The following is a 22,522-nucleotide window of genomic DNA, read 5'->3' as shown; positions in this document are numbered from 1 at the left end:
GGGAATCACACAGGAAAATTGGAGAGTGTGCTATTTTTTCTTATTTAAGGAGGAAAAAAATTACTTTAAAAACATTATTGAAAAAGAAAGCCCTGCTAAACTGCAACAGCAAAAGCTGAAAAGAATAGTCTAGATTCAAAACTGGTTATATTAAATAAGGTTGAGGTTTGTTTGGTTTTTTTTTTGTTGTTTCATACTCTAAAGGGTGTCTGAAGTTGCTTATCTATACAGATGGGAATGTCAATCCAATAGACTGAGCACTAGTTTGGAACTAAAATGAAACACTCATTATAGAATCCTAGAACAGCCCAGGTTGGAAGAAACCTTGAAAGAACATCTGGACCAAACTTCTGTGGGATAGAGGGCAGGGATGAGATGATCTAGTACCCTATCTAACTGCATCCTAAAAACCTCCACTGATGGGGATTCTGCCATGTTCCTGGTGAGGTGCATGATTGTTCTCACTGTAAGAAATGTCTTCCTTATACCAAGATAAAACCTCTCTCCTGGTACAACTTGTACCCTTTGCTCTTTGTTTTGTCTATGTGGTGCCTTGTGAAGAGAGCCTGTACCCTCTTGTTTCACACTGTGGCCCCTGTACTCTGTTCCACCAAAAACTTCCTGCATTACCATGGGCAAGTTGATTTCTGTGCTAGTGTCTCATGTATAAATTAAGGAAAGGCAATAGCATTTCCCTAATTTAGAAAGGTATTATGAAATGCTCACATAGTATAGCAACAAAGGTCATATAAATAAATGAAGTTAACAGTTATAAAAATAAGTATATATACACACACATACATACACTCTCTACAGGTGGTATTTTGCCCTGCACATTTATCCATACTGTTGATGCAAGTCTGTGGTATATCTGAGTGTATGTGGCAACATGGGAACAGTCTGGACTGTCACACAAGACCTGATTTGATTAGGCTTTAACCACACCTTAAGTCACCTGTACAGCCTGTGTTAAGATTCTGAAGTCTGATCTTCATGTGTCACTGTGTCTACCCTTAAGTGCAGGGACAACTAATGACTGTTGACTTAACTGAGTTTTATAAATCCACAATAAAAATCCCATTGAAGTTTAAGGAAAACAGATATAACAATTAGGTAACAACATTTCACTTTTTATTTCTGTAATATCGTGTACACAGTTTCACAAAGGCAAAAGGAAGAAAGTACATGCACAAGTGTAATTATGCTCTAAAGTTGTTGCTAATCAATTCAGGGGCAATGTATTTAAGTCATAGTGCCCATCTGTACCATGGTGTTTATCTTAATTTTTATCTTGAGAACCTCAATTTTCCTTTCATAGTGTTTAGCCTACTACCTCTACTTGGCTTTTGAAAGGAACATAGTGCCTATTTTTGTATAGTTGGTAATATCAAGAAAGAAATCTACAGATTTAAATTTTAACTAAGGTAAAGCAGTTTCTCATCAGTAAGAGTGAAGTGAGGGCTGTAGAATCCTTGACATTGGACATGTCTGCCTCAGCCTACTCAGCAGTGTAAGTTATACCTGAACCAAGTTTCAAGGGAAGGAAATAGGGACATATGTTTACATCAAGCATTCACATAGTCCATTGCTGCATGACCCAATAGCTGGCTTTTTGTATTCAACAATACAGGCTGAGGTTTTTTGCTACTAACACAAAAAAACCTGCCAGTCAATTGCTTGAAACACATTGGGAGGGAACTGAACCAAAAAACCCACTGGTAACATTGTATTTTACTATGTACTTAGACATCCAGTCATGCTCACACATCCAGCAGTATATTTAGTTTTATCCTTGAGCACTAAATATTTGATAGGAAAACAGACACTTTGTTTGTTATTAAGAAACTGTTATTAAACTACAGTATAATTATATCATTACTTTCTCACATGTAAAAAAACCCAAGCAAACAAAACTCCCCCTGTGCTGCAAATAACTTCAAATACAATATTAAATCCCTTTTCCCTTTGCTTTCTGGCCTTTGACTTAACGTATTTGTTGCTTCAAGATATAGTTCAGCAGAACTACTTTCAACTACATTTCAGTAACATCACATCCTTCGCTACACTTCAACACCATTGTTTGTATGACTAAACCTTAACTAACACTGCCTAACATAGAATGAAATCTTCACTAAAGTGTGAAATTAAATATATCTGTTAACACACTGAACACTAGCTACAGGGGGTGGAGAGAGAGGGAAAATGTGCCATTCAATTTCAGTAAATCTCTTCAAACCACCCACAAACCACAATACTTAACTTGTACTTTGTTTTCAAAGCTGAATATAGTAAGAAATACAAAGCCACAAACTGAAAGCTCCTTTTTCCCTGTTGTTTAAACACACGTACACACCAGACTTAGTAACGCTTCATGTTAAAAAAAATTCAAAAATAACATGTCAAATTCCCCCTTGGATCTACGTAACACATTTGCCTACAAAATCAATGCTGAAAATCAAATTAAATTTCACTCCTCCTAAGTAACACCTTATATTCTACCTTTATTATCCTTTTTACACTATGAGTACAAAACATTTTGCCCTTCTATATGCAAAGGCATTGGGCAGGGCACCTGCTTCTCTGTTGCTTTATCAGGTACCAACCAGACTGCCCAGTTATGTCTGGGCCAGTTTTACACTCTAACAATGGGAAAGATGTAGGTATAGTAGCTGAACACTGAAGAGTCTTATGCTTATGCAGGAGACTTGACAAGTCTGCTCACTCTTCATGATACCAGCTTGCCCTCTCTTTTTTGCCTGATCATCTTTACACCTCTAGTATGACACACCTGCTTCCTCAAAACATCCAGTCCTCCCATGACACATAACTCATTCTGTTATCTCTCCCACCCTCAGTGATTGAGTTGGTGGATCCCACCATATCCCTCCCTCCCTCCTTCCATCCCGTTTCAGCTATATCTTCCTTCATTGTTCTCTGTCCTTGCTCATATACAGCACCTACTTCATGCTGAAAGCAACTAAGATCACCCTCATGACTTGCATTCAGACTTGGAATTTTGCTGGAAATTTTGCCAAGTTAACTTTCTAGTTCTACTGAATCCCAGTCCATAACCTCAGTCACCATTCATCTCCATTGATTCATTTCTGCACTCCTAAAAATACCTGCTACCTCCAAAACATTTATGGGGATTTTCTTTTAGAAGAGATGCAGTTGTTCTATAAGAAAAAAAAACATTTACATAAGACTCATCTTTCCTTCTCCGTGATACTAACAAGGACTTCTTATGTGCTTTCTACATATTACCATGTGTTTTTCTGGTCTCAGCCTCCTCAATTACTTTACATGGCATGAAGATATGATTAGGTTTACAGCATTTTTAATAAGTTGCAAATCAAAGAAAGTAAGCATCACTTGAATTTAGCTTCCCAACACAAAGTACTCCAACCACTGAGGTAGTGAAAACAGAACAATCACCTATCTCACAGTTGTTCTAAGGAAATATCTCAGTTCTCATTTGAATTCTGTTCTGTATTCATGTGCTTATGCCCTTATTTTTATTATAAACCATTCTGTTAAGGCAAGTTGTTGTATAGAAACTATTTAAACACTGTCTACAGTGGCAGTTTCACCTAAAATCCAGAAGTGATTCTGAAAATCAGCACTGTAAAAATCAAGCCCCACTCCCATTTCAGTGTTCTGTACCAATCAATAGTTTGAAATTAATTTTTTGTACTCTCCTCTACACAGGAAGGTTATTCAGTCTCAAATCCCTGTCATCTTCCCCCCCCCTTTGCCGCACTAACATTATTATCTTTTTTAATTATCAAAAAAATCCCCAAATTTTGTGAGCCTATACCCAGATCTTCTAATGCTACTGCCTACTTTATTAATGGCATCATCATTTTCTGAATTGAGCATTTTATGTAAAGAGAACCAGAAAACATGGCATTTGAAAAACTGTAGAACGTTAAAACAAAATAATAAAAAAATATTTCTACATATGTACAGATATCTATTATTTTAACCACACACCTAAATGCACTTATTGGAAACAAAGTAAATTCAAGAAAGCATGCTTTTCTTACCTTTGAGAGTTCCATTCCAGGTCCGCACTGTTTGCAGAGGATACAATTTCCAGCATGGTCCCTAAATTCTTGCTCTCTGCAATCTCCAGTCTCACAAATTACCCTGCTTAGCTTTTTTGTAAAAAAAAAAAAAAAAAAAAAAAAAAAAAAAAAAGTAAACCTCATCAAAATATAATTAATCTGTGATTTGCATGTAACTTATATAAACTCTAAATCTGAGAAATTAATGTTTATCTTAAAAATAACTTTCTGCATTGTCAAAAACTTTAAATGTAGCAATAAAAATCAATCATCTAACTCCAAATATAGATAAGTGGCCTGAATTTTAAAGGTTCTCAGCACTCAGTGACCTGTAATACTTTTACAATTTTTAGAAGACCTGCTTGATATTTAGCATCTGTGGAATGTTAGAATACTTAATTGTTTGAGCATGAGTAAGTTCTTCACCTTAATCGACATTATAAAAAATGTACATGACCATTTAGTAAAGCTACAGTTTTCATGACAGTAAGCTACATTACATTGCATTATATTGCCATGTTTCATTTTTTTTATTTTAAATTTTTCTAATGATGCTATTACAATTGAATAAATAAGTTAAAATCTAGCCCTTTAAACATAAATATTTAGATATTTTAAAAGGCCACTCAAACCTTTTAGAAACTTAAAAAAACCCTCAAACATATATGAATACTATTTATTCTAAATTTCATTATCAATTTATATTTAATGGGCCAAATAAAAGAGAGAATCCAATTTCTGCCCTCAAAGGCATTTAAGTACCTTATCTGACCAAACTGGAAACTAAGGTTATGAGAAATACCATAAGCAGTAGTATCAGCCATGCAAAGTCTCAGTATAATCACTGGAATCCTACCCAGGAACATTAGCAAATCCTGTGAGCTCCCTCAATAGAATTTAAAATTAAATGTCTACATACAGGCTTCCATCACAGAAAGTGCTCTCCACAACTGCTACTGAATTCTTACTTCGTGTATTAAGTCTTTCCAGAAAGACCAAAGCCTTTCTGATAGCTATGAAGCATTAATTACCCTTAGTTCTACAGCTTGTCTCTGTAAGACAGAGTTGAAGGGCACTTAGCAGGCAATGTAATTGTGTGCTATGATATGTTCTGTCAATAAACTGAATACTCCAAACTCCTAAACTATGTATATAGCATACCCTACTAAGAGACGGTCACTGCAAATGGCCTAGAGTTCCTGCCATCTCTCTGAAGTGAACCAGTATCATAGAATGCTTTGGGTTGAAGGGACCTTAAAGTTCATCTGGTTCCAACCCCCCTGCCATTGGCAGGGACACTTTCCACTAGATCAGGTTGCTCAAAGCCCCGTCCAACCTGGCCTTGAAGCCTTCCAGGGAAGGGGGCAGCCACAACTCCTTTGGGCAACCTGTTCAGTGCCTCGCCACCCTCACACTGAAGAACTTCTTCCTTACATCTAATCTAAATCTATGCTCTTTCAATTTAAAGCCATTATCCTTTATCCTATCACTACATGCCCTTGTAAAAGTCCCTCTCCAGCTTTCTTGTAGGTCCCCGTTAAGTACTGGAAGGCTGCTCTAAGGTCTCCCCAGAGCCTTCTCTAGGCTGAACAACCCCAACTCTCCTAGCTTGTATTCATAGGAGAGGTGTTTCAGTCCTAAAATCATCTTTATGGACCTCCGCTGGACTTGGTCCAACAGGAACATGTCAATCCTATGTTGGGGGCCCAGATCTGAACACAGTACTCAAGGTGGGGTCTCACAGGAGCGGAGTAGAAGGGGAGAATTACCTCCCTCAGCTTGCTGGTCATGCTTATTTTGATGCAGCCCAGGATACAATTGGCCTTCTGGGCTGCAAAATGCACATTGCTGGGTCACGCTGAGCTTCTCAGTAACCAACACCCCCAAGTTCTTCTCCACAGGGCTGCTTTCAATCCATTCTCCACCCAGCCTTTATCTGTGTTTGCGATTGTCCCAACCCATGTGCAGGACCTTGCACTTGGCCTTGTTGAACTTCATGAGGTTCGCACAGGCTCTCAAGCCTGTTAAGGTCCCTCTGGATGGCATCCCTTCCCTCCAGCATGTCAACCGTACCACACAACTTGGTGTCATCAGCAAACCTGCTGAGGGTGGCACTCAATCACACTGTCCATGTCATTAATAGAGGCAACCCCCCAGGAACGCCACTCATCACTGCTCTCCACTCAGACATCAAGCCATTGACTGCAACTCTTCAAGTACAAACATCCATTCAATTCCTTATCCACCAAGTGGTCAATCTGTCAAATCTATGTCTCTATAATTTAGAGACAAGAATGTCATGTGGAACAGTATCAAATGCTTTGCACAGGTCCAAGTAGATGACCATCAGCTGCTCTTTCCTTATCCGTCAATACCACAACCCCATCGTAGAAGGCCACCAAATTGGTCATGCAATATTTGCCCTTAGTGAAGCCACGTTGGCTGTCACCCATCACCTCCTTGTCTTCCATGTGTCCCAGCACAGCTTCCAGGAGAAATTACAGGAGAAATCCATGATCTTGCTGGGAAGATATGTGAGACTGACTGACCTGTTGTTCCTTGGGTCTTCCTTTTTTCCCCTTTTCCAGTCAGTGGCAACTTCAGACTGCCACGACTTCTCAAATATGATGGGGAGTGGCTTACCCACTTCATCTACCAGTTCCTCCATGACCCATGGATGCATCTCATTAGGTCCTATGGATTTGTGTACCATCAGGTTCCTTATATGGTCTTGGACCTGATCTTCTCCTACAGTGGGTGGTTCTTCATTCTCCCAGTCCCTGCCTTTGCCTTCTGTGACTTGCGTGGTGCAGCTGAAGCATTTGCCAGTAAAGACTGAGGCAAAAAAGTCACTGAGTACCTCAGCCTTCTCCAAGTCCCAGATAACCAGGTCTCCCATTTCCTTCCAGAAATGGCACACATTTTCCCTAGTCTTCCTATTAACACCAACATTCCTATAGAAGCTTTTCTTGTTTTCCTTGATCTCCCTGACCAGATTTATTTCTATCAGGGCTTTAGCTTTCCTAACATGATCCTTGGCTGCTCAGGCAGTTTCTCTGTATTCCTCGCAGGCTATCAGTCCTTGCTTCCACCCTTAGCAGGCTTACTTTTTGTGTTTGAGTTTGTCCAGGAGCTCCTTGTACATCCATGCAGGCCTCTTGGTGTTTTAACCTGACTTCCTCTTTGCTGGGATCCATTACTCCTGAGCTTAGAGGAGGTGATCCTTGAATATTAACCAGCTTTCTTGGTCCCCTCTTCCCTCCAGGGTTTTATCCCACATTACTCTGCCAAGCAGATCCCTGAAGAGGCCAAAGTCTGCTCTCCTGAAGACCAGGATGATGAGTTTGCTGTGCACCCTCCTCACTGCCCTAAGGATTTTGACTATTTCATGGTCACTGCAGCCAAGGCTGCCCTCGAGCTTCACATTCCTCACCTGCCCCTCCTTGCTGGTTGGTGAGAACGAGGTCCAGCATAGCACCTCTCCTCTTTGGTTCCTCTATTGCTTGGAGTAGGAAGTTATCATCAATGCATTCCAGGAACCTCCAGGATTGCTTAGCCCTGTTGTGTTGTCCCTCCAACAGATATTGGGGTGGTCAAATCCCCCCATGAGGACTAGTGTTTGTGAATGAGGCTGTTCCTATCTGTCTACAGGGGGTCTCACCTGTTCAGCCTTCCTGGTCAGGTGGCCTATAGCAGACCCCCCACTATTAACATCTGTCCCTGCCTTCCCTTTAATCTTGACCCATGAGCTCTAAGTTGGCTCCTCATCCATCCCCATGCAGAGCTCCATGCACTCCAGCTAGTCACTGATACAGAGGGAAACACTCCCTCCTCATCTCCCCTGCCTGTCCTTCCTAAAGAGCTTGTATCCTTCCATTCCAACACTACAGTTATAGAAGCCATCCCACATGTGATGCCAATAAAATCACAGACCTGCAGGTATGCACACATCTTTAGCTCCTCTTGTTTATTCCCCATTGCTACATGTGTTTGCATAGAGGCATTTAAGTTGGGCCCCCATGAAGCTGACTTACTGGCTGAAATTCCTTTGTGCTGCCCTTCAAGTGCTCTCCTGCTGACCCATGATCCCCCTCCAGGCTCACCTTCACAGCACTATATTCACCTATATATTCTTTCCTAGTCCAGTCCTCCTTCCACGAAAAGGCTCACAAATTAAAATTTTTTAATTGCATGTGAGGAATAGCAAGAAATTCTACAAACCAGTTGACCAAGCGCACTTTTAAATTGTTAATTGTTGCGCATGTAATTGGATATATGTGTTTGAGACTTTTAATGTTAGCAGTAATGTGTAAAACAATAGACACCGTTCCTGTGTCCAATATAATTTTTTCTACATTCATTCTGGGGAAAAAAAAATATTAATTTTTAACTTACCAAATATGCTAGTAAAATTATGAGCATCTTCAGTTTATCTTCTCCTTGTAATCCTTTAGCATCCATTTCTTACAATTAAACCTTTCTCTCTATAAAAAAGAAAAAAGAATAAAAAGAAAAAAATCATTATATTTCACAATGTTTAAATTTCAGAAGTCATATGTCCATAGTACTTAATGTCATTCAGCATATCAAAATATTTATCTGTTAATGCCATTAAAATATTTCAGATGGATTCCTGGAAGCTAAACAAACTCAGGCTTTAAAAATCATGTTCTTTTTTCAGAAGATAATGCAATATATGCAAAGTTTCTACAGCCTTCATTCTCAAGAGAAGAGACTTATTATCTCTAATCTCTAGATTAGAGAATGTCAACATTTGTAAATCTAACATCTAACATCTCTAACTTCTTTCTCACTTGTTAGATGCACAACTAAGTACATGATCAACAGACAAAAATAATTTTTCAAATATGCTACATATCAGCCAAGACATAGTTGATCATGAGAATATTCTTTCTGTGTTGCAATGTGGGGCAGAATGGGTTTGCTTAGAGGCTAAGATAACCTCTTCTACTTCATTCTGCAATGAACTGGAGGCATACACAGGATCTGTCTCTACCACTTACTTAAGAGATCTTAACTTCTAAAGATGTGTTAACATGATTGTTTATGATCTGGTAGTCAAAGACTATTATAGAAGACATTTCAAACAGCATAACCAAACCACATCCTACATCAGACAATTTTTATCATAATCTCAGAAAAAGAAGAAAGAACAGTCCATAATGCCTTGCTTAGTTATTTTTTAAGAAGTGGTAACAAAGAAATGATAAAAGAAAAAAAAAAAGGGACCTATTTGAAGCCATCACGGAAAGGGAGTTCTAATTTGGGATGAGGTATTTTCTGACTATTAAATGAAGGAACTGTACCTCCATAATCACTAAGAATATTATGCTTGGCCAACAGAACATTTTTTTCTCCGCTTACTTTTATTTATTTGACTCTCTGTGTTAATTTCTGGTTTCTTACTTATTGGTTTTATCAGTTTCCTGGAAATGTGTGACTTTTAGTTCACAAATCCAACTATATAGCAATAACAAGAAAATAATAAATAAATCCATCTTACAAACATGCTATTTGAATTTGATCCTAATTTGCATACCTTATATGATATTAATATAATGTCATTGCTTTCAGCTAGATAGGAAAAATAATGTTTACAACATTTCTGGCCTATTTCAGAGCTTAAAGACTGATGTTTAATTACGCTGTTCTAAAAGACAAAATAAGTAATTTTTATCATTGAAGATAAAAAGAGACCGACAAATGAAAGGATAGAACCCAAAATATAAGTAGTATAGAAAAAGATTAAGAACAGTTGCAAAATGCTCTACAATATGGGACTATAACAAACATAATACACTTTATACAACCAGAATGAGCATAAACTATAACACAATTTCACATTTTACTGCATGAATACCCTAATTAACAAATCCTAATCAATAAGAAGGAAGTATACCTCAGTGGCACTATTGATATCTTTTAAGATAAATTACTGTTATATTTTAAGATAAATTGTATTTTGAAGTATAAAAGGAGCTGAAGTCTGCTAGGAAGACTGTAACAGACAAAGAGGTGTGTAAGGCAGCACTCTACAGGAAAGTCAAGATTTAATTTTTAAAGTTATTTCTCACTTAGTGATGGCAATGGTCTATGGGTCAATGACATTTATCAGATTATATGCATGTCAACATGGGTAAAAAAGAAGATATACTATCAAGTAATACAAATAAACACAGATATAGTGTTTGACATTGGTTGCTTTTTTAACTCTGAGGAAAAAAAATAAACTAAGAAACATGAAATGGGAAATCTCAGAGAGAATTCTGGATGATCCAAATACAAGTTTGATGTAGAAAGTACTGTAAAACAAATGGAAAAATGGAAAAGATGAGTCAACAAATTTTAAGTTATTAAGTGCACATGGTTGGTATGAAAAGCTGACAGCACTGATGCATAAAAAAAAAAAGGTATATAAGAACAGAAGTATATAAGACAAAAAAGATTTCTGGTAAAAGCAAAGAGCAAACGGTGGACAGAGACAGTAAAAGTGCTGTTAAGAGAACTCAGAAGTTTCAAGAAATGTTTCTCATCTATGTTTGGAAAGAAACTAGATGGATAAACACACATCATGTAATATATCTTCTGGCCAATAGTAACTGAATATCTGCTAAAAAAACAGATTAGACAAAAGAAATTGTAACACTTTGCAACACAGTAACCTTGGAAAAATTATGAAAAAAAAGACTTAAACTTGCTGTTGTTTAATTTTTATAGTTTGGAATGCTACAGAAATTAAAGAGTGGTAATGTTATGAAAAGATTAAAAAAGAACTAAGAATACTAATATAATAAACATCTCTACACATTACAGAAAAGCAGTCCTGCAAAACTTCACTTGACTCAGAGATGACAAGACAATAAAGCTAAAAGTCTAAAAGCTGAATAATATAAACCGATTAAATATGAATTCAAAGAATCATGCTGAAACAAAAGGGATTTCGGAGAAAAATCCCCATTGACTTCTTGATTTCATATAAAAGTATTCAGTGGGAAAAATTAAATACTTTATATGCATTCTTGATTGCTACAGGAAGAAAAACTTTACATAAGCTTGCAACTGAAATAAAGCTGTAAACATAACTGAGTTGCTTAGAACTGAACATCAAGTGTTTATTCCATGTCATATGAATTTAGTCATTATATTCCTTAATATCATTGTTAAAGAAATAAAATATGGCATAGTTCTAATGTAATTCTGACCATCTATATAATACCACCAAAATTTTTAAAATAGGATTCTTTATAAGGTTAAAAGTATGTTTTAGTTTAAATTTTAAGATTCACTTTTGCTTCTGAAAATAGATTTGTGCCATATCAAAACAGAAGTTGAATATGACAATAATTGTGTAATTTTATGTCAAGTCTCATGTAGAATTATTAATACAAACGACATTGGTAAGCTGTGCTAAGCCTAATGATCTAAAATATGGAGCTGTAGCATAATCTAATCAGTCTGTATTTTTTCTGAGTAGGTCACCTGAAGTATAGAAAAATAAAGAAAATTAAGAACAGCTTAACTGGCCAGCACATTCATTACTTGCCATATTATTGTAATAAAACTATATTAGCTTCATGTAATGAAGCCACATTAATCCCATACTTTTTTCCAACATGCAATAACCTGTCGATTTAATATTGTAAAAAAGTTAGCATATAAACAATTTATTAAAATCAATATTGAAACAAACCTAATGATGTATTTTTACGTTTGTAATATTCTGGAACCACGGTTGGATTAAAAAACAAATGCCAGTTTCTAACAGAAGATAGTACAGAATAACAAGCAGTATTAAAAATGTTGCTGGTCATGATGACAGCTTGTATTTCAGTTTTGGAGTTGCCATATCTGTTACAAGATGATCTTAGACTTTTAGAACTTAGAAAGCACGCGAAGAAGCACGCTGTACTAAAACACATTCTGTTGACTTAGGTGTGGAAATTTTATTGCACCTGTGAAATACTTTCTATTTTAAAGAAAATCCACTGCCTTTATAACACTCTTGCCAAATCCAACACTTTCAAACATCAGGAGTTCCCAAATTCGGAGTAAATTTCCAAAATCAAGTGTTTCAGAATTGGTATCAAACTATTACAGACTTCTTCAACTCATCTACACATTTTACTGAGCTTCAAATTTGTTGACTGATCATCATGTGTACGATGCAATCTCACAGCTTTAGGTCTATAATATAATATGAGGTATCTTCTAGATTATTTGACTTTTATAATCATCATATCTTCCAAAGTAAGCTTTCAGGTCTACAGGCCTTAAACTTCAGCGCACTTCAGTAGGTTTAGTAGCACCAAAACATGTTAAAATCATTTCATTAGACATGTATGAATGCCTGTCATATTGTATCATGTAATCATTGTGCTTGTTGTCCCAGTTCCTACCAAAGAAACCTCAAAGACTATATATATACTGGCTATAACATATGAGAAAGAAATTAACTGGTATACAATAAAAAAACATTGTTCGAGCACCAAAAAAAAAGCAGCCTCTTTTTATGACATTTTGATAAAAATAATGCAAATGGTTAAGGCACATTAGTAACTCATTGTATGGAAATTAAGTCCCAAAGGAGACTAACTGCCAGCTGCTTGTTTCCTGCTTCTGTCTCCAGTTTGGTTAAAAGCCCTGGTTAAAAAGCAGACACTGCAGCACTTAATAATAGGTTGCCATGGGGCAAATTTCTTCTTTCTTGATATCAAGTGGCATTACACTGATGTCTGTTGGACACATGCCATTCACCTCATATGCATTCAAATAAGAAGTAAGTGGAAAAAGTTTTTGCCTCTAAAATGTGTCCAAATAGAAGTTTAATACATTTAAGGGTTATTTGTTCTTGTTCAGATACTATATTTACAATGCTGAGTTCAGTTATCCTCAATTTTATTAAATGAAATAAAACTGTGAACACAGTTTTGAGGTCAGTAAACCATTTGAAATGCATCTCTTTAGGTTAACAGTAATACACTCGTCCAAAATACTCGGGTAAAAGCAATCATCGTTGGTAATGTACTGAACGGAAAACACAAAACTTCCATTAAGAAATGTGGTTGTATAGTTTTAAGGTTGTGTGGGGCCTACTATGCATACGTGTTAAGAGGGGAATATCAAACAATAAATTAGGAACATGTAATAAATGTATTGTGGAAGAAAGACCTTCAAACCTTTCAGGATCCTAGAATCCTCTGTCCTCCAAAATTTATTCCTATGTTTACTTGCTTGCCCAAGACAATAGATATCATTCTATTTCAAACTCAAGCTATCAGAAAAATAGATCTTGCTCTTCTCCAAAAAAATAAGGTTTTGCCATGAAAGACACATCACCTCAAGATGCAAGGCAGCGTGATTAAATTACGGCCTGCCAGCAGGTTTCTCATAAATGTAAGCATCAAAACTTTGAAGTCAACATCATCCATCTACTAAAGGAAACTTTAGGAAAGTTAAGTGAATTTGAACTTGGGATTCCTTCTAGATTTGATATTCACACTGGACAACCACTTTTCATGCTCTCTATAACACTGGCAAAGAGTACTCTCAGAAGTTCTGGACAGGAAAGAGGGATGAAAATATAATCATCTTATCTTGCCAACAGAGGCCTCTGGTATCCAATTAATAGGATCTCAGCTCCCTTCTAACCACTCTGTTTCCCACCTGCAGCTGTCAACTGCGTGCAATAAAATGACAAGGAGTGGCAGATGGCTTTAGCAGAGTCAGTGCCCCACGGGCAAGAAACAAGAGAAGGGAAAGTACTTACGCTGCTGCAATGATAAAGACAAAAGGAACAAGTTAGGGACAAGAACTTCCACTACAGAGCTACACATTGTTATTCTGTCTCATACTTCTAGAACACCTTCCCATTACACCCTGCCCACAATCCTTGTACTCTTACCCTTTGTGAAGTAAATGAGGTCTCGTCTAACCACATTTGCTTTAACTGCTCTGAGAAGAACCATGTGCAGGAAAAAAAAAAAAAAATATTGTCACCTAGGTAGCATTCATCACATTAAATATTGTGTTGAATAAATCCATATTTTTCAGGAGCTGTCATATATTAAATTGTACAAAATTAGGCAGCTATAAATTTATTTCTAGTTTTGTAAAGACAGAGATAGCAGATTAAAGTTGGAACATGGCTGGTGATAGAAAACATTTATATCTATCTATTCTAGGGGCTGAGGGAGGCGTGAAAGGAGCTTTACACATAAGCCAGGAAATACTTGTGCTCTTTCTGGGTACCATATGCTTTGAGTTTTATTAGCTGAAGTACCTGACTTTACAGGAATAATGGCGGTGATAATTTAACACCCCAAAGAAGCATCTCTGTGGTGTCTTCACTATCATACACAGCATTTAGAAAACGCATTATATCCCACAGACTCAAAAAGGGTATAATCAGCAAAACTTCAGAAAGAACTACATAATTCATCTCTAGTTTTGATACTTACAAACAATGTTCTAAACCCATGCTAGTAAAATGATGTAAAATAGTTTACCATCCATGTTCTTCAACATATCCAGACTACCATTATTTAGAAATGATAGTACAATACTGTAACAAAGGTGTAATGTGGTGACATTTTTCCTACACTTAAACAAAGCTTTTTAGAGGATCAGAACCTGTGATTCACACAAGAACCCCTAATCCCACTGAAGCTGATGAGACTACTTGTACAAATAATGAACAAACCTGTGCTTCAACATCAAAACTGTGGTAAAAAATGTTGCTCCTTTTGTTGAATACATCTCACTCAACTTCTAGGAGACACTAGTTTGCTAGATGAAACCTCAGCATAGAGCTACATTTGTACTTATTTGTACTTAAATACATGAGTAAGTAATATAATAAAATGAGACTGCCAATATTATATTCCTAGTTCATTTATACCAAAGTATACTAATAGCTATTTTTCAAAGTAATTTTTAAGAATCATAGATTATAAAGCACTGGGCTGGTTAATACAGTAACTGTTGCAACAATGCCATGCTAACGCGTTACATTTATCCAGCCACCCTTTAGCTGTTTTGGATAGCATACAATGTCTTTGAAAGCACAGACATCAGTTACTTTCATTCTCAGCATTCTCTTTTCTTAGGATTGCAACTGCAAGTTCTGGAAACCGAGAAAAAGTAATTTATTACCTTCTTAACTGACAATTTAAATGCCTTATTACTGGATTTATATAGAAATTTACTTCTATTTCTGAAAAAAAAAAAAAAAAAACAACAAACAAACAAAAAAAAAAACAAAAAACAAAACAAAACAACAACAAAAAAAAAACAACCACCAAAAAAACAACCCTTTGCTTATATGGTTAAAAACTTCCAGTTAACGTACCTAACTTGTTTTACATGTGATGGTGAAGGTGTACTTGAAAGAGATTATGCAGTAGTTAACAAACCTACCTACATATTGAATCCATTTATCACTTTTGCTTATATTAAATGCTACTAGACCCCTTTGTTAATTTGATAAAAGCATTCATTTAAAGTAGCTGTAAGTATAAAAGGTGGTAAACAGACATTAAGTACCAAGATTTTTCATTAATATCTGGTAAAGCTTTCAGTCCAAGGTCAAAGTATTGGAGACAGACATCGGGAAAGGAAGTCCAACGATCAAAGGCTTTTCAGCCTCTTACCAGCCAAGAGAAAAACTTACTAGCTCCTGCTCCTTCAACTCCAGCTCCAAAACTGTTTGAAGCAAACAGTAACTCATTTATGCAGTAGACACGAGAAGAGCTTGCGAACAAGAAAGCCCAGATTTCAAGGGCTTTTTGTTCGCGGCACTTGGGAGCGTGGAGGAGCTACTGTAAGGGCTGTCGAGATCTGCCCAACCCAGCCGCGACCCTCCTTCGCGGCGCGGTGCCCTGCATACCCGCTGTGGGACGCCTCGGGGCAAGAGGGGCCGGTTACGGAGCGGCGGAGCCGGAGCCATCTCGCAGAGGAAGGGACCCACCGGCCCCCTCCCCTCCTCCCCCGCAGCCTGCGCTTTCCGCGGAGGGTCATTCCCATCACCTCCCCCGCCGCACCCAGCGGGGCCCTACGCGCCACGGCAAAGCGGAGCGCCCAGCCCCGTGGGTGCCCCGTGGGGCGGCGGGGGCCGGGAGGGGGGAAAAGCTGCGCGGAGCCCCGGGGCATCGCCGACTTCCACCCACCCGCGGCCGCCCCGCCCCGCACACCCTTCCCGCCCGCGGAAAGGGGGCGAGCGGGCGTCCCTCGGAGGGAGGGCCGGGCACGCCCAAGAGGTCCCACGCACCCACCTGCCACGCCGCGGCGGGGTGACCGGCCGCCCGTGAGCGCCGGCCCCGCTCCCGCCTCCCCCCTCCGGCCGCGCCGCCTCTGCCCCGTCACCCTGGCAACGCCGCGCCGCCCCCCCGCCCTCCCGCGCCGGCGGCGGCCGGGCTCAGGTGACCGGCGGCAGCCAATCAGCAGCCCTCCGCCCCACGTGCCCCGCGGAGGCAGCCGTGGGAGGGAGGGGCCGCGCGGGCGAAGCGTTGGCGCCCGCCGCCGACGGGGGCTCGGCCTCTGGGGTGAGGGGGGGAGCTGCCCGCCTCCCGCACGGGTCTCCCGAGGGCGTGTGGTGGGGTGCTAAGCCAGGGAGAACCGCCACAAAGGAGGCACTCGGGGGCCCTGTTATCTGTTAGATCCGATGGCGGAGACTTGGTGTGCGCCCCGAAGGAGGGTCACCGCGGGCTGCAGCCGCCACCCTGTCCCCAGAGTCAGCCTGGGCTTTGGGGGCTGCGGCGTTGCTGATTGCCCTGAGTAGGAGTCCTGGCTTAGAAGTGCTTATGGATGCCTAGCCCCAGACTGTTGGGCTGTTGTAAAATGCACTGGGCAAAACTCCTTGCCGCCCTTCAGAATGTGAGGGCCGAAAAGAGTCCTTGTAACTCCACAAAGTCGTTGCTGCCTGTCCCACCCAAAGACCACGATGGAGGCCCTCTGCCAATGCACCGCAAATTTCTCTCCAAAGCACTTAAGTGGGTTTTCTTCCTGCTAGCTCAGAATTTGAAATATTTTTCCATTTTGCAGGTAACAAGTTACCAAGATAAGAGCGTAGGGTCAATACCAAATGTGAGTTCAGAAATCCAGTCCTTCACAGAGAGTAAACTGTTGAAAGGGTGTACTTTACTGCTACTTACTGTGACATAAATTAGGAGCATTCCTGAAGTTAGTGGTGCTCCAACATTGGTGAAACCAGTCTTGGAGAGCTTGGTGAAAGAACTGCTACTGCAGGGATTTCAAGTCACATTAGTTTTACTTCTAGAGAAGAGGTTAATGGTAACACGACAGTCTAGACAATTGTATGGATACACTGGGGACTGAGTTAGCTTCTGAAGAGAATGAACCAATTGATATACTTGGCAGTATATCATTTTCAAATAATTTTGGGGAGCTTCTCACAGAGATAACATTTTGGAATTCACCAGCCACAAAGACTTACATAAAAACAAGTAGCACTTACTGAAATACAGCATGATGTCTGTGAAGAGTTAAATGGTTGCTGCAAAATTAGTTGTTTTCAATTTAAAAAACGCCTCAGAATTTACAGGGGTTTTAATGTAATTATAAAGGGCCTTCAAAGAAGAGCTTTGCTTCAGGACCCTTGCCAGAAGGAGCTCTGAAAAAGGCTGGAATTTCAGTGAGGAATGGCATGCTACAGCTCAGCAACAGCGCATCTGTTGTGAGTGGCAGCTGCTGCACAGCACTGAGCATGCTACATCCTCTCGCTATTTGCAGACAACTGTTCAGTATGTTATCTGTTTTCTGTAGGCGCCAGTGAAAATGTATTGCGTGAGGTTTTCTTAGCAGATTCATCATATGTGTTTCATATACTTGTTTTAAAGTAGTATAGTTAGACAAGTGTATTGAAACATCCCAGAAGTCTTCAAGTGTTGACTAAACACTGAGGATTACTGTATAAAGAAACATTAAGACTTTCTCATCAGGCTGGGGATTACTATACAAATGAATTAAAAGCAACGTGTAGTCTGTAACACTGAAACTTAAATGCTTAAGTTCCTCTTGTAGCATGTAAAATATTTCCTCAAAATGTAAAATGGATGAGTTAATTCCATTCATCATTGAAAGATGTTGAAAATTTCAGGGTTTGTTTTAAATCGTGATGCTTCTTCTAAGGAAATGGAAGAAGTGAACTGTTAGAGGAACTAGTATGGATGCAAGTATAGAGATTCTCACTACAGTAGAGAAAAGAGGAAAGAAATATTTGGAAAGTAGTTTCAGCTGACCCCTTTGATAAGACTACGTTGTGTGACATATCTGATGTGGAAGCAGAAATTGTACAGCAATAGGAAGTTGTTATCTCCATATCTCAAATGCTAACACAGTTCCCCAGTCAACTGTGAGATAGATCTACTCTTGTTATGACAGCTGTTGGAAACTGATGTCAGTATAACTGTGCAATGTCTTTTGATAGTCTTAACCATTACAAACCTTAAAATATGTTTATGATGTTATCTAAGACACACTGTTTGGAAATGGCTCTATTTATAATCAGAAATTGCTCAAGCTATTTTAATAAATAAATTATATACTTCTGAGTTTCCTAGTCAGATTTGCTTGCAAAAGCATTGTGAATTTTTTCTTTCTGAAGACTTAAGCCTATGGATTAATTAATGTTTATACAGCACTTTGTAAAAGCAAAGTCACAAGTGCCAAGAATTATTATTATTTAATCTTTAAAAGTCAGATCAATGAAAGACTAAACTGTCAAAGAACTGCTATTTAAAATAACAAAAATGCTGAAAATCCTCTCCCTCCCTATACTTAAGTATGTTCAACTGTGCTTTCAGTCTCACACAGACAGGCAAAGATATTTTTCAGTTTAAATGGGTTAACGCCCATCTGTGTTTAAATATGTGGGAACATCACCTGGAATCCTGGGGGCTTTTCACAAAATGAAAAAAATCTGTGTTTGTGAAATGCATTTCTAGGGCCTAAATGTTGCGAATACTTTTATATGTAAGTCCTACTCATCAGTGTAATCTCATTAACCAGTGTTACTTCTGCGCTCAACTTTACCCATTTGCATGATGGATCAGATCCTTATGGTGATAGTTTCATTGCATTAGACTCACATAGCTATTTTGACTTCTGAGGAAAAAGAATCCTCACATTATTTTAAAAATTTGCTTCTCTTTCTACTTTACAGAAAACAGAGGTATGGTTTAGAAACAATTTTCCTCAGAAAATAAATGTACATGTTAGAAAACTAGTAACAAGCAAGAGAAGATTGGAAAGGTAGAGAAACTCATAAGTGAAGTATAGAGCTAATAAATAAAACCATCTTTTCAAGGTTACAGAAACATGTTTTAGAACATTGTCATTTAAGGAGAAATACTAACTTTTGCTTTGGCTATGCTTTAAATAATATTCTTCCTTGACAGCTATACGCACATTATTCATGCAGTGCTAATTACTTTCCTTATAATGTAATTGACTTGTAAAGTCAGAATATGAATTAATTGGTGGTATAGAAAACTAAATGATACAAAGTCAGGCCTAGTTAATCTGTGTCTGGGATATTATCTCTTGATATTCAATAAATTTAAAATTTATATATACAAATATCCGTTTCATTAGAAGAAAGAAAGTTTGCAGACTGACTACTGAAAGCTGACTACATTTATCTGGAAGTGTTGATAACTTAATCTTATTCAGATGTAAGCAGACTTAAAATTTGGGTTTGCGTGTTACTATGGTGCGTACTGAAATACGAACATCTTGAGGATCTTATGGACTGATAAGCTTCTTAAAGAATAGTTTTCAAACAATGCTTAACAGCCATCAGTTACACTTTTGGTTGCAATTTGTTAATAAACAGATGTACTTAAGATTTATATACACTTAAATTTAGATTTAAGAATATATATCTAAAGTCAGTATTTCAGAAGAACACACTATCCACCATTAAGACTAGATTTTCAAAGAGCTCAGTGTCTGGAATGTTGAACTTCTTTGCAAGTCTGGCCCCAATTATGGGTTCTAAGTTCTTCTGAAAATCTAAATTATATTTAAATACCTACAGAAGAATCTTGAGTCTTATTTTAACAGACTGGCTCCGGCTGCAGGCACAGAACAGTCATAGATTTGGCCCAAACTCACCCAAGAATCTGGCCCTTTACAGCTGCAAATGTACAGTGAATAATCCAAAATCTTCTCATGATTGTTCCCTTATAATGAATTTTTGGAGTAGATATCTTAAGTTTTCTTAAACACACTACGTGTTCATAAATACGACTTTGAGGAACAAGATACAAAATACTGGGAATGGAAATTGTTTCACTGATATAGGAGCAAAACTTCCATGAAGTTCAGGAAAACCAGGTGTTTGCTCTAGATAAGATTTCTTTAATATCTTTATTAAAATGCTTTAAAGGAAACTTCTGTCATCAGGTTAAAATGTTACTTTTATTATCAAGTTTTCTTATGGTATAGTTGAATGATCATCTCTTCAATCTTGAAATAAAACCATTTCCATTTTGTATATAAGGCTGTTATTGTTACAAATTTGGTTCTAGTAATTTATGGAAGAGGAGATTTTTTTCATCTCAAGTACGGAACTATAAGGATTAAAAATGTTGCTTGAAGAAGTCACAGTTTAATAAATGCACTGAGAGCAAATAAAGTATACACAGCATGTAGAAAATACAGTTGATCTTTTCTTGGAAAATAAATATTCCCCTAAGCCATGTAATACTTCTATTCGAATATAACTTTACAAAACTACAGACAGTAGGAATGAGCAGTGCACGCCAAAATCTTAGATACCCCCAAAATATTGAAAAAAACAAAGACTTCAGTTTTCAATTGTCTATCTATATTCTAGATAGTCTGTTCTAAATATATTTCTAGGAGTTGCAAATGCTGCATAAATTGCACATACATGTGAACTTTGTACACACAATGATGTGCAGTATTACTGTTTATGTGAATTTTGTAAATTCTTAAAATCTTGCAATACAAAACTGCAAAAAAATACAAAGTCCAGTACCTGTTATGTGATGAAGTTTTCCAGTGCCCAGGCTTTCTGCAGCTTAATTTCACACTGCCAGAGCTTCTGTATTAAATGCTTTTACCTCCTTAAAAAAAAAAAAAAAAAAAAAAAAAGTATGTCAGCACAAGCCCAGACGAAACTCCAAATCCGGGAAAATAAAATTAACCATGCAGATCAAAGGCAGACGAGCACTGAGACCAAATGCCTGTAATCTGATCAGTGATCAGTTGCCATACATCAAAGGCAGTGCTTTGGAGAGGAAAAAGAGCTCCTTTTCCAGCAGGTAGTTGCACTCTTAAATTCTGCCTTTCAGTACTCCACTTCTTTTGTTAAAAATCGATAACTCCTTTTCTCCCCCCCACCTCCCCCCTTTCCTTTCTTGTGCTGGGAGAATGCGCACGATTCTGAAATGCTTCGAGTTGAGTGGCTGGATCTGTAGCTTTTGAGTTCCCAAGCTGTGTTGTGGATTGTGTGTTGGAAGCTTTCCTCAGTGCCAGCGGGTTCCGCTTTATCCCTTTCATCTCGCTGAGCTGCAGATCCCATGACATCATTCAATGCTGTGGGACTGGTTAGAGAGCTAGAATACAGCCTGTGGGGGAATACAGCTAAAGAGCAACAAGAGTTTGCATGATTTCTAATCAGGTTAGTCCATTGTAACAAACCCAAGGCTCACTTCAAAGTTTTCATTACGTTAAAGTTTCCTCCCAAGATGGGAGAATAGTGTAGCTATAAGGTTTTCTTAAAAAGAGGCTTTATAATTTTGTCTGCAACAGGAAGTTGCAACTTTCCTTGAAGTTCTCTAAATCAGACATGCAGGTCAGTTTGTTAGGCAGCTGTAATACATGACAGAAACCCACTTTTGCTTGTCTCCCTATCGGCGGGGAGGAAATGGTGTATTTTGTGCACTGGAATTGGTTTTTGCACTGGCAAAACCGAGCACAATAGAGCATGCTCTTAGTCCCCAGTTCATGTCCTCCCTGCTACTTACTGTGTGGCCTTTTGCAAATCATTTTACTTGAGCCTGATTCATCTGTGGCTCATGATTCCTTTATGTAAATGAGCTGTAAAGCTGCCGTAAGTAACTCACAGAAGCTTTTTAGGGTAAAGGCATTTTTTAGCTGGAGTAGATTCGAAGTGGTCACCACTGCACTGTCAGCAGAGGGAGGCTTTTGGGGCAATAAAAGTATATTGACAGACATTCTCCGTGCTGCTGCAGTTCGTGGACCCAAGAATTGCTGGAGAGTCCTGTGCAGCCCTGGAAAGCAGGGGAATTCTCAAGGCTGCTGGGACTTGCACTGTTTCGGTGCAGAGGAAGTGCAGAAGAAACGTACAACTGAATTTCATTTTCTGTGATCTGAGACAAGGTTAGCTTTTGGCACAGAGATTAATTCAGCCCTCTGTACTTCAGCTG

The 22,522-nt window shown here is 38.4% G+C and overlaps 1 protein-coding gene across 6 annotated transcripts in view; it reads right to left on the bottom strand.

Moving 5' to 3' along the window:
• The window catches only part of TNFRSF19 (TNF receptor superfamily member 19), a 64,068-nt gene extending 42,476 nt beyond the window's left edge, over window positions 1–21,592 (bottom strand). The window contains exons 1-4 of one of the 6 annotated variants that reach the window (XM_042793216.1): window positions 21,512–21,592; window positions 21,109–21,196; window positions 8,463–8,551; window positions 4,047–4,157 (exon numbers count right to left, since the gene is read on the bottom strand). In XM_042793216.1, the coding sequence (XP_042649150.1) occupies window positions 4,047–4,157; window positions 8,463–8,528 (177 nt within the window). In that variant the 5' untranslated portion in view covers window positions 8,529–8,551; window positions 21,109–21,196; window positions 21,512–21,592. Of the gene's footprint in view, window positions 1–4,046; window positions 4,158–8,462; window positions 8,552–13,989; window positions 14,040–15,756; window positions 15,847–16,357; window positions 16,424–21,108 lie in introns of those variants that run through there. The other 5 variants (XM_042793218.1, XM_042793215.1, XM_042793217.1 and 2 more) reach the window with 5 other exon arrangements.
• Window positions 21,593–22,522: the final 930 nt, after the last annotated feature.

The sequence above is a fragment of the Tyto alba genome, unplaced genomic scaffold (assembly GCF_018691265.1).
Source record: "Tyto alba isolate M040663 unplaced genomic scaffold, T.alba_DEE_v4.0 Super-Scaffold_2, whole genome shotgun sequence".
NCBI lineage: Eukaryota > Metazoa > Chordata > Aves > Strigiformes > Tytonidae > Tyto > Tyto alba.
This window is presented reverse-complemented; position numbering and strand designations above follow the sequence as displayed.